Source organism: Euprymna scolopes, chromosome 27 (assembly GCF_053919585.1).
Source record: "Euprymna scolopes isolate OS-2025 chromosome 27, ASM5391958v1, whole genome shotgun sequence".
Classification (NCBI taxonomy): Eukaryota; Metazoa; Mollusca; class Cephalopoda; order Sepiida; family Sepiolidae; genus Euprymna; species Euprymna scolopes.
Window position 1 is genome coordinate 96,337,451 of NC_136508.1, and position 22,652 is coordinate 96,360,102.

Consider the following 22,652-nt stretch of genomic DNA (forward strand, 5'->3'; position numbering starts at 1 on the left):
TTCACAACAAATACTCGTCTATCTGAAACAACTGCCAATAACTTTTTTCACTCTATATGTGCCCAAAACCAAACAAAAATTCCATGAGCAGAGTTTCTTTCCTAAAACTGTCTGTCTGTGGAATGCAATACTGCTTGTTTGCATCCGGCTAACTACAACATTGTTTGTCTTCAAGTCCTTTTTTTTTTCTTTACATAGGCATCACCACTTATCAAGGCCAAAAGGCCACTCGAGGATAAGGGTTAAAGAGTGTACAGTAGGAATTGGACAATATAGTAATCGTTAGTAATGAAAATTTGGTAAATTTGATAACTTATATGGAACGGCTCATCAAGAACTTATTTACGTTAGACTTGAAGGCAACCATATTGTAGTTAGCTGGAAAGCAGAGAAACGGAAGACAATTCCACAGGCGTGCAGTTCTAAGAAAAAAGCTTTGTTCATGGAATCTTGTTTAGGTTTAGGCACAGATAAAGAGTGGGGGAATTATTGATGGTGTTTTCAGCTAGACGAGTGTTTCTTGTGAAAGTTTGGCGAGGGGGGACCATAGATTGAAGCTCAGTCAAACACTTTCCATGAAAATAACGATACAGCAGAGACAAACTCACATCACTTCTGTGAGATAGAGGTGACCTGGTTTTCCATTTTCGTGTTCTTAATCCTATCGGCTTCCAGTATCCTCAGATATTTGTAGTCTCACTCGTTGTCAACATTCTTCACCAGATCTTTTGATGGAAGTTCAAGACTCAAGTGGTCGAAGCTGCAGCAGTAGTGAGATATCTACTGGATCGATACAAAGATCCCACCATTTTTCCAGCAACCTTGGCAACAGATTTGATGTACGTGTTCCATTTAAGATCAGGAGTAATGACGAGAGCCATTCATTTCAATTGATGCCAGATGGAGATCAGAGCGTTGATGATGTAAAGAGAGAGGCTTGGTTTTAGATGCATTAAAAGTAACCAGCCACTCCTTTCCCCATTGTACTACATGCTCAAGATCAGAGGAGAGAGAATCGGAGAGAACTTGGTCGTTTACGGCCTTAGATGTGCTACCATAGATGGTAGTGTCATCAGCATAAATGTCTATGAATGATGTAAGGATGTGATTTGGGAAATCATTAATGCAGATCAGGAAAAGAGTTGGGCCCAGAATGGACCCCTGAGGGACACCAGCATTTATACTGTGAGCTTCTGATTTTTGCCCATCAACTACTACTCTTATGAACCTATCAGAAAGAAATGATTTAATAATTGAGAAGACATTTCCAGCTATACCATAGCTAGAGATCTTGTGAAGTAAACCTTTATGCCATACTCTATCAAAGGCCTTAGATATGTCAAGAGCAATTGCCCTAGAAAGGTTGCCTCCATCAAGAGATTCGCTAATCCTATGAGATATAACTGTAAGCACATCTGCTGTAGATCTAGCAGAACGAAAACCATATTGAGTGTCACTAAGAAGGTTATTTTTGCTGAGATGGTTGATTACTTCTGTATTTAACACAGATTCTAGCAACTTACTCATGATGCACAGGAGACTTATTGGCCTGTACTGAGAAAGGGATGAGCGATCACCTGAATTCTTAAATACAGGGCATACTGATGAGATTTTCCAGGGTGATGGGAAGCACTTCTCCTTAAGACAACGTTTAAACAGTTTTGTAAGTATGGACGCTAGTTCTGGTTGGCTTTTTTGGAGTACTATAATTAGAATACTGTCAGGGCCGGTTGCTTTACTGGAATCAAGGTTTTTGATTAGCTTGGCAACATCACATACAGATATATGTGTGTTTTCTGATACAGGAGGAAATATTGGGGGTTGGTGGCCTTGGTTACAAAGGGTAGAATTAGCTGCAAAGTTCTTGGCAAAGAGTTTGGCTTTGTCTGAAGCTGACAAGATTACCTCAGGTCCATTGATGATGGAGCACACGCTTCTGTTCAGGATTCTGTTTGTTATTTGCCAAAACTGGTGGGAACCAAGCCGCTGCTCAGCTACTTTGGACTTGATGGACTGAGCATACAACTCTCTTGCGTTCTTTATTAATCTAATGTGAATAAATTCCTATCTAGTCGTCCATTTAGATAATCTCGTCTTGCTCAATTCCATTGTGACTGATCTTTTCTCACCATCTACCTAATGCTTAACCCTTATCCTTAAGTGGCCTCTGGGCCTTGATAAGTGGTGACCCTCCAAGTAAAAGATAACTTTAGAACATATATAACAAACTAAAAATGAAATCATTTATAATATGATTTATTTTGACTTGAGGTGACATTACTCCTGTAGAACACACGGCATCCTGGACAAACGCAAATCTTGCATGGCAATCAACAGCGGCCAAAATAATGATAGGCAATCAATGGCAAACATTGTATACCTGTGGCCCAGAGCTAGTTTGGATGTTGGCTTTGATGGTGTGCAAACTAATTCTTCAACTGATCTTCCTGATGTCTTTGTGGACCTTGGAATAGTTCTAGAGCTATTGCTTTGTGGATGAACTCTTATGGGTTGCGGCGCACAGCATGGCACAACAACTCTCCATTTGAAAAGAGATTGTTGAGGGAGATGATCCTGCATTGCGTCCCGATTCGGGTATTGGAGAGAGAATAGTGCCAGCAGAGCTGCAGAATTTGGTAGAGGTACTATAGGTCAAACACGTTTTAGCCTTTTGAGATCTGGAGCTCTCGTTGTCAAGTTTTGCAGCTGTAGAGAAGGATGACATGAACAAGTGCTTGATAAATCTATTTTCAAACTATAAAATGTTTGATAAATCTATTTTCAAACTATAAAATGTTTGATAAATCTATTTTCAAACTATAAAATGTTTGATAAATCTATTTTCAAACTATAAAATGTTTGATAAATCTATTTTCAAACTATAAAATGTTTGATAAATCTATTTTCAAACTATAAAATGTTTGATAAATCTATTTTCAAACTATAAAATGTTTGATAAATCTATTTTCAAACTATAAAATGTTTGATAAATCTATTTTCAAACTATAAAATGTTTGATAAATCTATTTTCAAACTATAAAATGTTTGATAAATCTATTTTCAAACTATAAAATGTTTGATAAATCTATTTTCAAACTATAAAATGTTTGATAAATCTATTTTCAAACTATAAAATGTTTGATAAATCTATTTTCAAACTATAAAATGTTTGATAAATCTATTTTCAAACTATAAAATGTTTGATAAATCTATTTTCAAACTATAAAATGTTTGATAAATCTATTTTCAAACTATAAAATGTTTGATAAATCTATTTTCAAACTATAAAATGTTTGATAAATCTATTTTCAAACTATAAAATGTTTGATAAATCTATTTTCAAACTATAAAATGTTTGATAAATCTATTTTCAAACTATAAAATGTTTGATAAATCTATTTTCAAACTATAAAATGTTTGATAAATCTATTTTCAAACTATAAAATGTTTGATAAATCTATTTTCAAACTATAAAATGTTTGATAAATCTATTTTCAAACTATAAAATGTTTGATAAATCTATTTTCAAACTATAAAATGTTTGATAAATCTATTTTCAAACTATAAAATGTTTGATAAATCTATTTTCAAACTATAAAATGTTTGATAAATCTATTTTCAAACTATAAAATGTTTGATAAATCTATTTTCAAACTATAAAATGTTTGATAAATCTATTTTCAAACTATAAAATGTTTTCAACAAAGTTCAAAATAAAATATTTTAAAAACTGTTTTTTGAAAAAAATGCACTATCACTACAGGTTTTATTTTTGAATTTAAAAAAAAAAAAAATTACATTTTGTATACTACATTATTACTGCTTCATTATTTTCTTTTTCTTTCATTTTTTGTGTTAGTTCATGAATTGTTATTTTACTTGACTTTGTAGAGGTCTGTTGGTTGTTCAGGTCTTCTGCTGTCTTCACCTATTTTTCAATCTTTCACTTACAGTTTTTTTTTTTTTTTTTTTATTCAATTTTCACCTCAAACAAGGCACAGTGCCACTTTGAAGCAGGGGGGCTAGTATCAGGGACTTAATTAGCGGGTCATTATGAAGGGAGATGAGTAGAAAGATGTTTGTGAACATTACACTTGAACTTCTGCATATCATTGCAGTTGGGAAAGCAGAATCCCGGAAGGGAGTTCCAAAGTTCCATCTCCCCTATGCTAAAATCTTAAATCTCGAAACCCTTCAATCAACATATAAATAAAAATAAAACAATACAAATAGACACACAGTGAAGAGGCATTCTTGGAATAGAAGAATGTAGTTGTTCTAAGCACCAAAAAAAATGGTAGAATAAATGCAGTCAGAGAAACTTTTCCAGGTAAAGAATTAATCCAGTCAGGAATCAGCATAGCTTTTTGTGTCAAGACGGAAAGTTATAACTGAAGAATTCAAAGATTTAGTATATTTTATAAACTGATTCTGGCATCTGGTTGGTTCATTCTTATAACCCAAGCTTATAAGTAGAATCACCCAAACCTCAGCATGCCCAAAATATTGCAACAAGTTCATGCTTTTTAAAGACGCGTGCAAGTATGTTAGGACAAAGTAAGGATCTGACCAGCTTCACTTAGAAAAGAACAGAGTTTGGTCGACACTGGTTTAACTTTTACCTTGGCATGTTTGAGCAGATTTTCCTGAACAAGAGTGCATTTTTTTTTTATATATTTACACAATGTTAATTAATCTCTGAATTGATATTTTTATTAAAAAATAAATAAATAATAATAATAATACTAATAATAATAATAATAAATAATAATAAATAATAATAATAATAAAAATAAAATAATAAAATAATAATACTACTAATAATAATACTACTAATAATAATAAATAATAATACTACTAAAAATACTAATAATAATAAATAATAATACTCCTAATAATAATAATAAATAATAATAATACTACTACTAATAATAATAACAATAATAACAATAGTAATAATACTAATAATAATAATACTAATACTAATAATACTAATACTAATAATAAATAATAATACTACTACTACTAATAATAATGATAATAATAATAATAATAATAATAATAATAACAATAATAATAATAATAACAATAATAATAATAACAATAATAATAATAACAATAATAATAATAATAATAACAATAACAATAACAATAATAATAATAATAATAATAATAACAATAATAATAATAATAATAATAATAACAATAATAATAACAATAATAATAATAACAATAATAATAATAATAATAATACTAATAATAACAATAATAATCTGCCCTTTTTTGCTCTTGCTTATAATTTCATTTTGGGGGAAGGAAGTGCCAAAATTTATTTTTATTTATTTTTTAATAAAAATATCAATCCAAAGATTAATTAAAGTTTTGTAAATATATAAACAATGCACTCTTTGTCATGAAAATCTACTTGACCGTGCTAGGGTGAAGGTTTAACTGGTGTCAACTAAACTTCGTTCTTGTCTAAACCTGGGTTCTTCATCCCTACTTCGTTTGTATGTGGTAATTTTACCTGATGAAGTTGTATGGCCATTTCTTGCATTTCAGCTTCCAAGCGGTCAGCGTAGGCTCTCTCTAAACCATCAGAGGGCGAACGGACATCACTGTGCCAACGAGCAATAGCACTGGTCATCTTGCGACGAGGTCCAAATAACCTGACATAAAACAATCATAAAAGTAGATGTTATGGAATGTGTAACGCTGCAGACTACCCCTGGAAATGGATGACAACATAAAGCTGACAAATCAATTGTGTTGTATAAAATAAACGAAGCCACCAACAACTAGCCAGAAAAGAATTGATATAGAAGATTCTGAAGGAAGTACAGTTGAGGGTAACTGAGGGACAGACAGACTGAATTTCTGGTAAAAAATAGATACATTTAGGAGATGGGATAGTCGAGTTAAAACCTGGTGGATTACGTGGGTTTGAGAAGAATGAGAAGAGAAGAATCTCAGCATAGGACAAAGAAGGTTGACGCAACACGACAATAGATAGCGTTTGGGTCCAAAGCCACACTTAAGCCATCCTTACAACTTGTGTTAAAGTCGAAAATTTTAGAAAACTGAGTAATGCTGTATAAATTTTTTATTAAATGAAAAATTATTTTTTATATAAAAATTAAAAACAAGTAAAAAATAAAATAAAAACAAAAAAAAAAGAAGCAAAATATGAGTTTTCATTTAATAAAAAAATATGCATTACTCGTTTTTCTTAAATTTTTTAATTTAACCTTACGAAATAACGCTTTCTTATTTGTTGTGTTGTTTTTACAGTAGCGTGTCCATCAAGACAATCACGAGCCACAAATAGATATGTCAAACAGATTATATTATTAAACACAGTTGCATATGATAAGTGACACTTCTTATTTAGGGTGAATTATAAACAAGTTCTGAGCTTATAAATTTTTGAGATGAGGATTATTAGTATTGTTTGGATTACTCAGACTACTATTCTCATCTTGAGAGTTTCACAAAACTTTTGTTGATCATCCAAACCTCTCCAAGTGTGTCTTGTTGAACTCTGGCATCTTTCTATTGAACTCCAGAATCTGATCTGAATTTTAAATGGAACATTTTATTTAATCCACAGGGGTAGCATGTGCTTGTTCTGTCAGTCATAACCGGGTAGAAGTCTGTAAGGATCCGAGGCGTAGTGGATAAAATACTTGTAAAATCCAGTTGTAAAGTTGCACTCTTCTGGAGGTTGAAGGTTCAATCCTCAGTGTGGCCGACACAAAATACAGTCGTGAATTACTTAAAGAGTTTACCAATACAGGTTTGAGATTTTAACAAGACACACCTGAAGAAGGTCGGGGGTTACATCAATCGAAACGTGAAAAATAACACTGAAGATGAGAACAGTTTTGGCAGCATTCACCAAGGATGGGTTGAGCTGGCTCCTTTCATAGAACACACAGAACCCCGATTGAATGCACACCATACACAATGGTTTGCAGCAGTGAAGATAATTATAGGCAGCCAGTCCTGAGACCAATGATGAATACCATAGACCTGTGGACCGGAGATAGGTTTGTCATTGGTTTTGATTATGTGTAACTACAACTTCAACTGGCTTCCCAGGTGTTCGGCCTATTTTGGAGCAGTTCTGAAGCTATGGCTTCATGAATAAACTCTCCTGTGTTGCAGCTCGCAGCATGGCCAAACCAATAAAGTCTCCTCTTTAAAAAGCCTTGGTTGAGGAGGATGCTGCACCATGTCCAGATTTGTCTATTGAAGACAAAATGGTGCCAGCAAACCTGTAGAATTCATTGGAGGTCAAATAAAACCAACTTTTTGAAATCTGCATCTCTCATCAGCCAAGTCTCACATACTTAGAGAAGGATTGGCCAAACAAGTGCCCAATAAATACGGACATTCGTGCCTACTGTTATCTTGAGATGAGACAACAGACAAATTTGTAATTAATTCAAAGTAGTTTAAAGAATCAAAATAATACAAAGCCTCTTTATGGATTTCATAATCAGCCATTTTGCTGGATCTTCACCCGACGTTAGCAGAATGAAAATGTGTTTGGTTATGATGCCGAAATCCGGGAATGAACCAGGGACCTTTAGATGTATTTGGTTAAGTAATTCCTTTCATCAAAAACAGTGAAGGTTTGCTCATAATATAAGCAGTAGTAGGGAAGTGACTGTGGCTCAAAAGTTGATATGTACTGACATTTCTCTTTAAACAGCTCTGTAAGTATGCGAGCTAATTACGGTTAAAAACAAAACCAACTCTTAAACAAAAAAAAAAAAAAAAAAGATGTCTCTTTTTATTTAATTATTTTGGCCTCCCAGCAGCATCTATTCTGCATAACTACCCGCGTATCACAATCAAATGGTTCAGAGATCATGCCCGCGTGCGGAGACCATTTCCTTGCAGCAGACACATGCTAATCACGACCTCATCTTTTGGACTCTCTGCACGGTTATCACATTATGAAAAATATGAATGGCAACTTCGGCACTTGAAAGCCTAAGAAAGAAAAAATGGAGGAGGAAGAACGTATTAATGTCTGAAATTACGATGCATATGCAGGTGAAACATGGACTATACTTGCAGAGCATGAGAGGAAGCTGAATAGTTTTAAAATGAAATGTTTAAGAATTATCTCAGAAATAACTATGTGGGAACAACTAAGAAATTCATATGTTATAAAGATGTTTGATATAAATAAATCCATCAATATTATTCAAAAAAAAAAAAAAAGAAAAAAAAAAGAAACATTTACAGTGGTTTGGACATGTTTTTTGGCTATCAGACTATGTAAAGAAACCGTATAGGAGATTATTTTAAGAACAAACCCTTTTTAGGGATTTTGTAATCAGTCATCTTGCTGTGTATGCAACATGAACAAGATCTTTGAAATGAAAATTTGAAAACTATCCTTGGAGTAACTTGGCAAAATAGATGAGAAATGCCAATATCAGAAATTAATGTTGTGATGTTTAACCAGAATCGAGAATCAGAAAAAAAATTTAAAAATTGTGCCTATTCTTTGTCTTTTTTTAACTTAAATTTACCATTGCTGACACAAATAGTAAACTGATAAATATTTATTGATTTTAAACTACCATTAAAACTAACATCTATAGACCCCCCCCCCCCGAAATGTGTTTACGACTGTGAAAATGCATACATATATCACATGGGTTTTTATATTAAATCGGGGATATTACATGAAATCAATCATTGTATAAAAATCAGAAATATAGAAAAATATTAGAATCGTCCCATCACTAAACATAACAAATCCATCAACACTATTATTCAAAAAAGCGATTAGGAGAATTTGAATATATTTCCAAGCTACCATTGACCAGAATTTGAATATATTTCCAAGCTACCATTGACCAGAATTTGAATATATTTCCAAGCTACCATTGACCAGAATTTGAATATATTTCCAAGCTACCATTGACCAGAAAAAAAAAAAAAAAAAAAAAAAAAATCAAGATTTCATTCTAGAAAACTCCAGAGGACAACCAATAAAGAGATGGACTGACTAAATAAAAGTTGATACTAACATGCTGCTACTAACATAGGCTGATCGCCTGGGATAAGTGGAAAAATTTTATTCTCAAGCATGTGGTAAAGCTTTCTGGAGTATGTTGCATATTGTCTGAGGTGTGTATAATAATATCATGATATCATGGTTGCTATCATCTTGCATGGTATCATCATCTACAGTTATCTCACAAGACGCATAACACTTTGCAGCAGTAAAGTTTACAAAAAAAGAAACAAAAGATTTGACATTGGTTTCGATGGCATGTAACTACGTCTTCAGCAGACCTCCTGGTATCTTTGCCAATCTTGGAGTTGTTCTGGAGTTATTGCTTTGTGGATGAACTCTCCTGGGTTGAAGCATGCAGCATGGCCGCACCAGCAAAATCTCTTTAAAAGAGAATGATTGAGAGGAATATTCCTACATCACATCCCGACTTGGGTATTGGAAACAAAATGGTGCCAGTGGACCTGCAGAATTTGGCAGCAGCATTTGTCAAACACTTCTAGCCTATTGAGATTCACAACTCATCGGCCAGGTTCCACATTTAAAACTATTAAAAAACTATTAAAAAACAATTAATTTTGATAAAATTCACATTAATGATGCTTTGTAGGATTCTCATTGTATGGATGCAACACATATCCTCAACCCTCACCGAGGACGTGTGTTTTCTTTTTTTTTTTTACACATATTCAGTTTGCTAAACTTACTCCATCCACTTCTAGCTCTTGCAATCACCCTAGCACCTGCTCCTTCCTGTGCTTCAATAGTACCACTATGATAACAAAACTTCTCAATAGTTTTACCATCCAATTATATTTTCTTATGCGAGTTCTCATTCATCTTAATTGTATTACACTTTGTACATACAAACTCGTTATCATCTCTCAAGCAAAACCAGTAATTCCGCTACATTGCTTGTGCATCACATGATTGAGATCACCACAAAAAATTAAATTGCATCCGACTTCCTTTCCACAAGCTATGCAGACAAACTTCTCGAACATTTATTCTGCATAAAATTCCACAAAGACTTTAAAAGGCAAGCAATAACTAATCACTAAATAGATACTACGACAGCAGATCAAAGACCGTAAACGACCAAGTTCTCTTTGATTCTCTCTCCTCTGATCTTGAACATGTGCTACAATGGGGAAAGAGGTGGCTGGTTACTTTTAATGCATCTAAAACTAAGCTTCTATCTTTACATCATCAATGCTCTGATACCCATCTGGCATCAATTGAAATGAATGACTCACGTCTTGGGAAAGCTTCATGTTTTGACAAGCTTTTGGGCTTGACCTTTACTCCCGATCTGAAATGGAACATGTATATCAAATCCATTGCCAACGTCGCTGGAAAAATGGTGGGATCCTTCTACCACTCCAGTAGATATCTCACTCCTGATGCAATTGTCTACCTATATAAAGGCCAGGTACGGCCAACGATGGAGTACTGTTGCCACATCTGGGCAGGAGCTGCTACAAGCAGCTTATCCTGCCTTAACAAAGTTCAAAATAGACTCCGTAGCTTAGTGGGGGATGCTCTTTTCTCTTCCGTGCAATCTCTTTCCCACAGAAGAGATGTCTCTGCTTTATCGTTATTTTCATGGTGATTTTATCTGAGCTTCAATCTATGTTCCCCCTTCGCCAAACTTTCACGAAAAACACTCGTCTAGCCAAAACCACTATCAATAATTTCCCACACTCTTTATCTGTGTCTAAACCTAAATGCAGATTCCATGAACAAAGTTTCTTTCTTAGAACTACACACCTGTGGAACTCTATTCCGATTGCCTGCTTTCCAGCTGACTACAATATGATTGTCTTCAAGTCCAATGTAAACAAGTTCTTGATGAACCGTCCCCGTAAGTAATCCAAGTTACAAAATTCCCACTACTTGTGTTTACGATATAATCATATTGACTAATGTATACCCATTAACTCTTATCCTCGAGTGCCCCTCTCCCAGGCCTTGATAAGTGGTGAGTGTAAAAAACTAAAAAAAAAAAAAAAAAAAATTATAATACATTATCAACATAGTGTTTTGCCCTAGAATAAGAAGGATTCCAAGGTTTCTCTAACAATTCAAAGCATTTTTTTTGTCTTTCGTCTCATTTTCCGCTATCACTTTACTTTTTTTCAATGAATCCAAATCTCTTTCCATCGAGCATTCTTTTAAGGTCTGTAAATGGTCAGTACTCACTGGGCACCAAATCTAGATAATAGGGTGGGTGAGGAAGCAATTTAAGATACAATTCATATGGTTTTGCTATCATTGTAATTGACTTTAAATAGTGTGGATGCGGATGTTCGTCCGTCGGAACAACAAGGACCATCTGATTATCCTGGAGGGATGAGGGATGAGACTTGCTGAATTATGAGGCAAAAGTTGCGCAATAACTAACCATTTCTCTCGCAAGTTGGCACTGCTTGATTCCAGTGGTAAGAAAAAGTTCAGGTTGACTAGAAGCAATGCAGAGATAAGCGGAGAGAACATACAGCACCTGGTAGTCCCAAATGGTCACCCACTTAAGTACTGACTCGGCTCAACATTGCTTAACTTAGGTGATGTAATGAGAAACAGTGTGTCAACATGATGTGCTGCATTATCTTGGTGAAAGAGTATCTTTTCTTTAGTTGTGGTCACTTTCTGAAGATTTCTGACAAAACAAACTTAATAATTCGATATATTTGCTACTGATTGTTCTTCTTTTCTTAATGTGGAGGTCATGATTTTGTCATATCACAAATGATATCATCCAGTGTGCATGGCAACAAACAAGCAGAGTTTTCAAAACTTAGAAGGTGATGTCCTTTTCTCTTCTTTGCAACTTTTTTCTCGCATAAGATGTTGCAAGTCTATTTCTAGTCTGTCATTATTTTCATGGCAAGTGTTCGACTGAGCTTCAATCTATGGCCTTCCTTCTGCAAAACATTCACAACACACATTTGCCTCACTACAACCACTGTCAACAATTTCCTCCAATCTCTATCTGTGCCTAAATCTGAATGTAAATTCCATGAACAAAGTTTCTTTCCGAGAACTGCACAAGTGCTACGAGTTCAGAGCATATTCCATTAAAGTAGTAAAAAAAGCACAGGGATGCAATAATGAGACAAGGCTGGTTGGTTTTGTTTTACGGCATATCAACCCTTTTCACGTTATTTAATGCCGAATCCAGTGATTTTGAAGGAAAATTTTTTAATAGAATATATTTGTTGTTTTCAAGTCGGATTCTATTTAACCCATAGCTGGGACCCTAACAGGTACTACCACTCTGGGTCAGAGTGGACCTGGGAGCAATGGTAATTAAAGGGTGGCTCTACACTCCCCAAAGCTCGCAAGCTGGGGCCTCGCCACTGAATATAGTTTTAGATCTTATCCAGGACCAGAGACAAGGCTGGAGCTTGGTTGACAGTGCAGGGCCTTCAGGCCTTCATTCAAAATTCTATTTTCTTAGACATTGTCTATGACAGAAAAACTAGTGGTAGACGTACTAGCTTCTTCTTCCAGCATCCAATCCGGTCTTGCAGACATTGATGATTATCGATTTCTATTTTTCACCGTTCTCAGTTTTGTTCATGAGCTCATTGTTGGTGCCCTCTTTATTCGTTGCAAATTTGTTTAGACTGTGAATTTTCTGCATTGTCTTCCTCTCATTTTGTTTCCACATATTTCCCCACTCGATAACAGTTTCTCTAGTCCATCAGCCCTGATTATATGGCTGAAAAGTTTGAGCTGTCTTTCTCTGATGATATTGAGAAGGGATCTCTCGTATCCAGTCATGTCCATTACTTGTGCATTTTTAACAATTTTTGTCCATGAGACTTTCATGATTCTCCAGATGAACCACATCTCCACTGCTTTTAGTCGCTATTCTGTGTCCTTGATTAGGGTCCATCATTCACATCCGTATAGCAGAATGGACCATACATAGGCTCTCATAACATGTATCTTTGTCTTGAGGCTTATTTTACTGTTGGCAAAAATGCATTTCATGCTGTTAAGAATTGTCTTAGATTGTCCAATTCTCTTCTTGATTTCTGTGTCACACTTGCCATCTGGGGTAATAGTACAACTAAGGTGTTTACTTGTCTGATTCTACCTCCCTCACAGGCGATATTGCATTGTGGTACAACAGCTTTTTTCGATGCGTTCCGTCTTCGTTTTTGCATTGAGCTGTAATCCTTCGTTTTTGCTTTTGTCACTTACTGTTGTTAAGATCTTTTGCGGTTTTTCTTCAGAATCAGTGACAAAGACTATCATCTGTACATGGAATCTGACAGCTGCCAACATTTGGTTTATATATATATATATATATATATATATATATATATATATCCCATGACTGTGCATTGTTCGCTAAAATGTCGTGCATCATCCTATGAATTCTTTTCTATTAACCATTTATTTTGGGGGGATAAAATGACGTGGTCACATGATGTATCTTGAGGTTTTCCAATGCCTTCTTCATCACTTTGTTAACATTTTTGAACCCATTGTCTGTTAACAACTGAATCTTGGGAAAATCTTATCCAACAACAGATGCACCACCGTTTTTGCATTCTTATTAGACCAATCACTATGCACTAATTGCCCGAAACTGTAGGGAAGATGTGGAAATATCAAATGCATTTGAGGTTGTTGCTTTCTCAGGTTTCTGGTTTGACATGAAATACATTTGCCTACGTATTCATTCATCTCAGTTTGTTGATGTTGTGGCCACCTGTACTAGTAGTAATTCGATTAATAGTCATGAGTTCCCCTTGAACGGCTTTGTTAAATAGCTTAAAAATATTTGATTAAAAAATAGCAATCTATTCGAGAAACATTATCAGTAATGGCAAACCAAAAATATTGATCTGTATAAAATTCCAAAATAAATAGATAAATTTGATACTACAGACTGTCTTTACCCCCATCTTTCTCTAGACTTGAATGGAGGAGAGAGAGAGAGAAAAAGGAACCGTTTCACTTTACCTAAAAAAATAAAAGCGAACAACTAGAATAAAAAAAACATGATTATATAAATAACAAAAAAAAAACATGATTATATAAATAAAAAAAAAACATGATTATATAAATAAAAAAAAAACATGATTATATAAATAAAAAAAACATGATTATATAAATAAAAAAAAAGATGATTATATAAATAAAAAAAAACATAAATAACAAAAAAAAGATGATTATATAAATAACAAAAAAAAGATGATTATATAAATAACAAAAAAAAGATGATTATATAAATAACAAAAAAAAGATGATTATATAAATAACAAAAAAAAAGATTATATAAATAACAAAAAAAAAGATTATATAAATAACAAAAAAAAAGATTATATAAATAACAAAAAAAAAAGATGATTATATAAATAAAAAAAAAAGATGATTATATAAATAACAAAAAAAAAACATGATTATATAAATAAAAAAAAACATGATTATATAAATAAAAAAAACATAACAAAAAAAAGATGATTATATAAATAACAAAAAAAAAAGATGATTATATAAATAACAAAAAAAAAACATTATATAAATAACAACAAAAAAGATTATATAAATAACAACAAAAAACATGATTATATAAATAAAAAAAACATGATTATATAAATAAAAAACATGATTATATAAATAACAAAAATGATGATTATATAAATAAATAAAAAAATTATATAAATAACAAAAAAATTATATAAATAAAAAAAAAGATGATTATATAAATAAAAAAAAAATTTATAAATAACAAAAAAATTATATAAATAACAAAAAAAAAAGATTATATAAATATAAAAAAGTGCCAGATTTTCTTTTTATTTCTTTGTGTTAAGTTCATCATCGTTCACAAATAAAATAAATTTCATTCACTTACTTGATTCCAATCTCCTTCAAGTCATTATCCGTGAGAGAAAGAAACACTTGTAAATCCACATCTTGTTCTTCGAAGATGGTCTGATATTTTAAAAGTCCGAGCTGTAACAAAAGTTCAACAAGGGTTTCGGGTTTATTAGAATTGCCGTGCATCTCATTGCCCGAAACGATACCATTACCAATGTCTATCATTGGGGCATTTGTTAGTAGGGCAGGAGATGAACTTGTCTCACAGGTTGATGAAGGATGCTGATCTTCAACACTCACAGGTAAATCAGTAGAGAACAGACTATTAGATGATGTCGTAGATGTTGGCCCCTGAATAAAGCCATCAAAAGCCGAGCCATGTGGTTCCAGATCAAAATAAGATCTTGGCATTTTGTTCTCTGCGGATGTTGAGAATGCCGTAGAGGTCGTCAAGTAGCCTAGATTAAACTGCTCTAGATCTACCTCTGATCTTTCCGATAGAAACGTTCTTTCATTCTGTGAGGTAGGAGGTTTCAAACCTAAGATGGAGCCATCCTTGGAGCCGCCACTTTTTCCATTTGTTGTTGTCTGGTTCTTTTCCGAAGTTGGCAGAGAAAAGTTAGATGTCCTTGTATAAGGGTCGGTTAATGGGTTCCGAGATGGAAATGGCAACTGTAAGAGGCTCTGGCCAGGATGAATTTCTGGATCCTGCAAGGAAGACGGATTAGTTCCAAGGGGATTATAGTCTTTCTGATTATCTGGCAATGGTAGCTGGAATTTGTTCTTGCCAACAAAAGATTTGTATCTATTTTCTGGAAACATCGAAAAAACTTCATTGGGGCCGATTTGAAAATCACACACCGATGAGTCCCATGTCGATCGACAGGGATCAGAAGAATAACCTCGATCTGGAAAATATTTAGCTTCATAGTCATTGGGAGAGTTGATACCAAGACGGGCCATCGCATGGACATTTTCTCTGGAATTGTCGGCAACCATTTGTTTATTGTCTGGGAGCTGAGAGGAATGTAGATTTGTGGACAAAGCTGAACAGACTTCTTGAGAAACGTCTTGCGATTCTCGTGGAAGAATTCCGACCAAAGATGGAGCAAGAATATCATCGTTATCCCCACTGTTATTCGGAGAGAGGCCCAACGCAGCGGCTAGTCCTCCACTGGAACCGGAACTACTCCGAATGGTCAAAGCTCCTGTCCGGGAAAACACTGTGCTTTCATCTTCGGCATCATAGGAATCTGAAATTTCAAGACAAACAAATATAAAATGTAGAAATTCTATTAAGTCTTCAAACAACTGTTCTCACCTTAAGTGTTATTTTTATGACGTTTCAGTCAATGTAAACTCCAACATATTTCATGTGTAATCTGCAAAGATCCATGGCATAGTGGATAAAGTACTTGGTAAAATTCAATTATAAAGTTATACACTTCTGGAGGTTGAAGGTTCAATCCTCAGTGCATGTGACACTCAAAATACAATTACAAATTAATTAGGACTTCTACCCAGTCATGGCTGATAGAATGAGAACATACTACCCTTGTAGATTAAATAAAGGCTTCTGTTTGAAATTTTGTGTGGATTCTTGAGTTCGACAGAAAGATACCAGAGTTTAATAACATAGATCTGAAGAAGGTCGGAAGCTAAATTAGCTGAAAGTTATGAAAATAACACTCAAGATGAGAACCATAGTCCAAAGAATCCAAATATGAATAGTCAATTCTCATCTCAAAAACTTAGAAATGTGAAAATTCTATTCGTGTACACCCTCCAACTGGCAAAAAAAAAATTATGCATCACCAGTGTTTGCACTAACATTCATATAAAATAATAACGTCCAGAGTTCACATTTTTGGCGATGGAGCGATTTGGTGATAACGTATGTACAAACATGGAATTTTCTTAGGATATTAATTTTTATGATTATTTTTGGAATTTGTTCTGTAATGCAAAACACGAGTTTAATAGCGTGCTTGTTATTTAGTTCTCTGCCATTGCAAGAACTGTGACACCAAGGTTGGAAAACGAGATTGAGAAGTCAACACCCCCTGGAGGAGGGGCACTCTCATCTAGAAAAAGTGCCTGAGCAACCCTGTCGGTTTTCTCCGATGAGGATGCCTCAGCAATAAACTAACCCCCTTCCACAAGAGAGAAGGCAAAGCCTGGGAAGGTGGACCTCCTTGAACTGCTCAGAACTTTACACCCATCGCAAAATCATAGGGAACTGGATCATTACAGGAATGGTCTAATCTCCATTGATTTTGAGGACAGGGGACAGCTTAGTTTATAAGGTGCTTATCACGTTTACAACCCAATCTCCGGCAACTTTCCATCAGCAGAAGATGCCAAAGCAATGACTGCTAGACTATTGATTCAAAACGTTCCACCCCCCCCTTCTCTATATTAAGAATGGCTTTCTAAATAGAAATTCATTAATGATGTTGGGAAAAAGGTGGGTGAGATTTCACGTTGACATAATACGGTGAAAATCATTTTCGGTTTAAAATTTTTTGTTTGTGGTTTAATAAATCTCACGCTTTCAATGAAACTTATCTTCTGACAACTGATTGGCTAATTGCTTCGGCATCTTCTAACTGCATATTATTCATATTAATTTTCATAATCATTTTTGAAAATTGTTCTTGGAATTAATTTTGCCCGTTATAAGGACAAGTATTCTAGTTCTGTCTATTCACCTTTGTTTATTCTTTATTAGTTGTCCAAGTAAAATTGTTGTTCCTTCTCTTCAAAAGCTTTCGCTCCATTCAATTTTCTGCATCCAGCTTAAAGTACAATTCATATTTTGGCCAACAAAACATCGATTTTAGATGACTGCAACTGAATGAACAGGTTTATCCTTACCTTTGCTACCGGAACTATCCAAATTATGATCTTGCGGATTAATTGGAGAAGTCACGTCTCTGTATCTTAGATGAGTATCTTCTCGATCTTCATTGCCTTGGGTAAAAGTGATATAACCCTCAGGAACATAGGAATCTGCAGATTTTAAAAAAAAATTGTATACAAGTAGAATTTTGTGTTAAAAAAAAATAAATGCTTAAAATGCTTCATAAAATAGATTCACGAAATATAAAAACAAAATTTGTCCAGAATTATCCCTCATATTAAAAAACAAAGCTAAAAAGAAATCTGTATGATGTACGTATGTGTGATAAAATGAAAAAAAAAATGACGTAAATTGATCAAGTAGTTTTATTTTGATAAAGAAAATCATTTTTAAGGGATTAATGGGAATTTATATGCATTACGATATAAATACAGCAAGTTTTGAATTATTGTTATCTTCCTTGGTTTTATTTTTTAAATTGATTTCAAAATGGCTGACAAGACAGTCAGTTTTCGGTTACTTATAAACATTCTATCTCGATAATGATCGAGTAGAGAAAGACTAGTAACATATAGTCTGTGAGAAAAAAAACTGTAGGAAAGAGAACATCCTCAATTAAATTTCAGAATTGATTCCGTATTCTATCAAGACAGAAAAGAGGGTACTTCTGCATTTATGAACTGGCGATTCCCATAAAATTACTCGGGTGTGCCTGGTAGATGACGGGAATAACTGGAAACGGCTGGGCAAGCCTTAAAAACCCAAAATGTTACCGCCCTCCCTATGTTAAGAACGGCGACAACCACTGAAATCCATAAAGTAATACATTGGATAATAATGTCTTATAAATCCAGAAAATTACTTGTCAACCATTTCCAATTCTTCCTGTCATCCGCCAGGAACACCAGAGTAACTTTATGGAAACCGTGGATACATAAATGCAGAAATACCAAAAAGAGTATTTTAAACAGCATCTCCCCAGAAGAAGTAGCAACAGTACTCCATCTTATGATGCATCTAACTCTTGTACAAATAAAGGATTGCGTCAGGAGTCTGGTACTTTCTGGAGTGGTAGAAAAAGTATTACCGTATTGGTTAATAATTGCAAAAATAAATGTAACTACTCATTAATAAACCATTATTTAATATCGAATGTTATATACAAAGCAACGGGGCACTTCTACAGAATGGGACGAGATTTTGTAGTCGGTAAATGGAGTGTTCAAATACAAAACAATGGTTTCAACTGATTTTTTTTTTGTCAATTCTAGTAAGTTACAATGGTAGCTTCCAAATTATGCAGTCGGAATTACCTGAATATTACGGAATTATTAAACAGATCAACTTTAATCATGGTAGTAGGTGAAAAATTTCTGCCATCTTGTTTGAATCAAAACAGAAAATAACCTCCCTTTTGAACTCAGTGTCTTACGATAATTTTCATCAAATTCTATTTTTTATTTTCTTCCATAATTGTCTACCTTATCGATTTTCATAAATTTTGGATATAATCATTTTAAAAATATGAGCAATACGTAGATGCCATTGTTTTCATGTGAAATTTAGTTTTATGATTTCCGAAATTTTGTCCAAATAGTGTAAGAAGCGCCAGCAACAGTGTCACTACTGTCAAACAAGAGGCTATCAGGCATGTAAACACAATATAATAATGTATGGAAGTCAAACCTGGTCAGTGAGAGTCGACAGCGTGCATTGCATGGGGAGATATGATAGAATTACACATAAAATTTAATTTTCTTTATAAAAATATAACTACTCTATCAATTTTCGTGATTTCTGTTTCATCACGAGTAAGTAAAGCATACAGAATTCTCATAAATTTCTCTTTTCTAATAAATTACCTCCCTTTTGAACTCTGTGTCTTACGATAATTTTCATCAAATTCTATTTTTTTATTTTCATTCATAATTGTCTACCTTATCGATAAGTAAAGCATACAGAATTCTCATAAATTTCTCTTTTCTAATAAATTACCTCCCTTTTGAACTCTGTGTCTTACGATAATTTTCATCAAATTCTATTTTTTATTTTCTTTCATAATTGTCTACCTTATCGATAAGTAAAGCATACAGAATTCTCATAAATTTCTCTTTTCTAATAAATTACCTCCCTTTTGAACTCTGTGTCTTACGATAATTTTCATCAAATTCTATTTTTTATTTTCTTTCATAATTGTCTACCTTATCGATAAGTAAAGCATACAGAATTCTCATAAATTTCTCTTTTCTAATAAATTACCTCCCTTTTGAACTCTGTCTTACGATAATTTTCATCAAATTCTATTTTTTATTTTCTTTCATAATTGTCTACCTTATCGATAAGTAAAGCATACAGAATTCTCATAAATTTCTCTTTTCTAATAAATTACCTCCCTTTTGAACTCTGTCTTACGATAATTTTCATCAAATTCTATTTTTTATTTTCATTCATAATTGTCTACCTTATCGATAAGTAAAGCATACAGAATTCTCATAAATTTCTCTTTTCTAATAAATTACCTCCCTTTTGAACTCTGTGTCTTACGATAATTTTCATCAAATTCTATTTTTTATTTTCTTTCATAATTGTCTACCTTATCGATAAGTAAAGCATACAGAATTCTCATAAATTTCTCTTTTCTAATAAATTACCTCCCTTTTGAACTCTGTCTTACGATAATTTTCATCAAATTCTATTTTTTATTTTCTTTCATAATTGTCTACCTTATCGATAAGTAAAGCATACAGAATTCTCATAAATTTCTCTTTTCTAATAAATTACCTCCCTTTTGAACTCTGTCTTACGATAATTTTCATCAAATTCTATTTTTTATTTTCATTCATAATTGTCTACCTTATCGATAAGTAAAGCATACAGAATTCTCATAAATTTCTCTTTTCTAATAAATTACCTCCCTTTTGAACTCTGTGTCTTACGATAATTTTCATCAAATTCTATTTTTTATTTTCTTTCATAATTGTCTACCTTATCGATAAGTAAAGCATACAGAATTCTCATAAATTTCTCTTTTCTAATAAATTACCTCCCTTTTGAACTCTGTCTTACGATAATTTTCATCAAATTCTATTTTTTATTTTCTTTCATAATTGTCTACCTTATCGATAAGTAAAGCATACAGAATTCTCATAAATTTCTCTTTTCTAATAAATTACCTCCCTTTTGAACTCTGTCTTACGATAATTTTCATCAAATTCTATTTTTTATTTTCATTCATAATTGTCTACCTTATCGATAAGTAAAGCATACAGAATTCTCATAAATTTCTCTTTTCTAATAAATTACCTCCCTTTTGAACTCTGTGTCTTACGATAATTTTCATCAAATTCTATTTTTTATTTTCTTTCATAATTGTCTACCTTATCGATAAGTAAAGCATACAGAATTCTCATAAATTTCTCTTTTCTAATAAATTACCTCCCTTTTGAACTCTGTCTTACGATAATTTTCATCAAATTCTATTTTTTATTTTCTTTCATAATTGTCTACCTTATCGATAAGTAAAGCATACAGAATTCTCATAAATTTCTCTTTTCTAATAAATTACCTCCCTTTTGAACTCTGTGTCTTACGATAATTTTCATCAAATTCTATTTTTTTATTTTCATTCATAATTGTCTACCTTATCGATAAGTAAAGCATACAGAATTCTCATAAATTTCTCTTTTCTAATAAATTACCTCCCTTTTGAACTCTGTGTCTTACGATAATTTTCATCAAATTCTATTTTTTTATTTTCATTCATAATTGTCTACCTTATCGATAAGTAAAGCATACAGAATTCTCATAAATTTCTCTTTTCTAATAAATTACCTCCCTTTTGAACTCTGTGTCTTATGATAATTTTCATCAAATTCTATTTTTTATTTTCTTTCATAATTGTCTACCTTATCGATAAGTAAAGCATACAGAATTCTCATAAATTTCTCTTTTCTAATAAATTACCTCCCTTTTGAACTCTGTGTTTTACGATAATTTTCATCAAATTCTATTTTTTTATTTTCATTCATAATTGTCTACCTTATCGATAAGTAAAGCATACAGAATTCTCATAAATTTCTCTTTTCTAATAAATTACCTCCCTTTTGAACTCTGTGTCTTATGATAATTTTCATCAAATTCTATTTTTTTATTTTCATTCATAATTGTCTACCTTATCGATAAGTAAAGCATACAGAATTCTCATAAATTTCTCTTTTCTAATAAATTACCTCCCTTTTGAACTCTGTGTCTTACGATAATTTTCATCAAATTCTATTTTTTATTTTCTTTCATAATTGTCTACCTTATCGATAAGTAAAGCATACAGAATTCTCATAAATTTCTCTTTTCTAATAAATTACCTCCCTTTTGAACTCTGTCTTACGATAATTTTCATCAAATTCTATTTTTTATTTTCTTTCATAATTGTCTACCTTATCGATAAGTAAAGCATACAGAATTCTCATAAATTTCTCTTTTCTAATAAATTACCTCCCTTTTGAACTCTGTCTTACGATAATTTTCATCAAATTCTATTTTTTATTTTCATTCATAATTGTCTACCTTATCGATAAGTAAAGCATACAGAATTCTCATAAATTTCTCTTTTCTAATAAATTACCTCCCTTTTGAACTCTGTGTCTTACGATAATTTTCATCAAATTCTATTTTTTATTTTCTTTCATAATTGTCTACCTTATCGATAAGTAAAGCATACAGAATTCTCATAAATTTCTCTTTTCTAATAAATTACCTCCCTTTTGAACTCTGTCTTACGATAATTTTCATCAAATTCTATTTTTTATTTTCTTTCATAATTGTCTACCTTATCGATAAGTAAAGCATACAGAATTCTCATAAATTTCTCTTTTCTAATAAATTACCTCCCTTTTGAACTCTGTCTTACGA

General features: G+C 32.7%; 1 protein-coding gene across 1 annotated transcript in view; it reads right to left on the reverse strand.

Moving 5' to 3' along the window:
- LOC145249028 (uncharacterized) overlaps positions 1-22,652 on the reverse strand; it is a 75,405-nt gene that overhangs the window by 19,206 nt on the left and 33,547 nt on the right. Inside the window, exons 8-10 of the mRNA XM_080110886.1 lie at positions 17,759-17,893; positions 14,916-16,134; positions 5,528-5,669 (exon numbers count right to left, since the gene is read on the reverse strand). Coding sequence (XP_079967012.1) covers positions 5,528-5,669; positions 14,916-16,134; positions 17,759-17,893 — 1,496 coding nt within the window. The remainder of the gene's footprint in view (positions 1-5,527; positions 5,670-14,915; positions 16,135-17,758; positions 17,894-22,652) is intronic.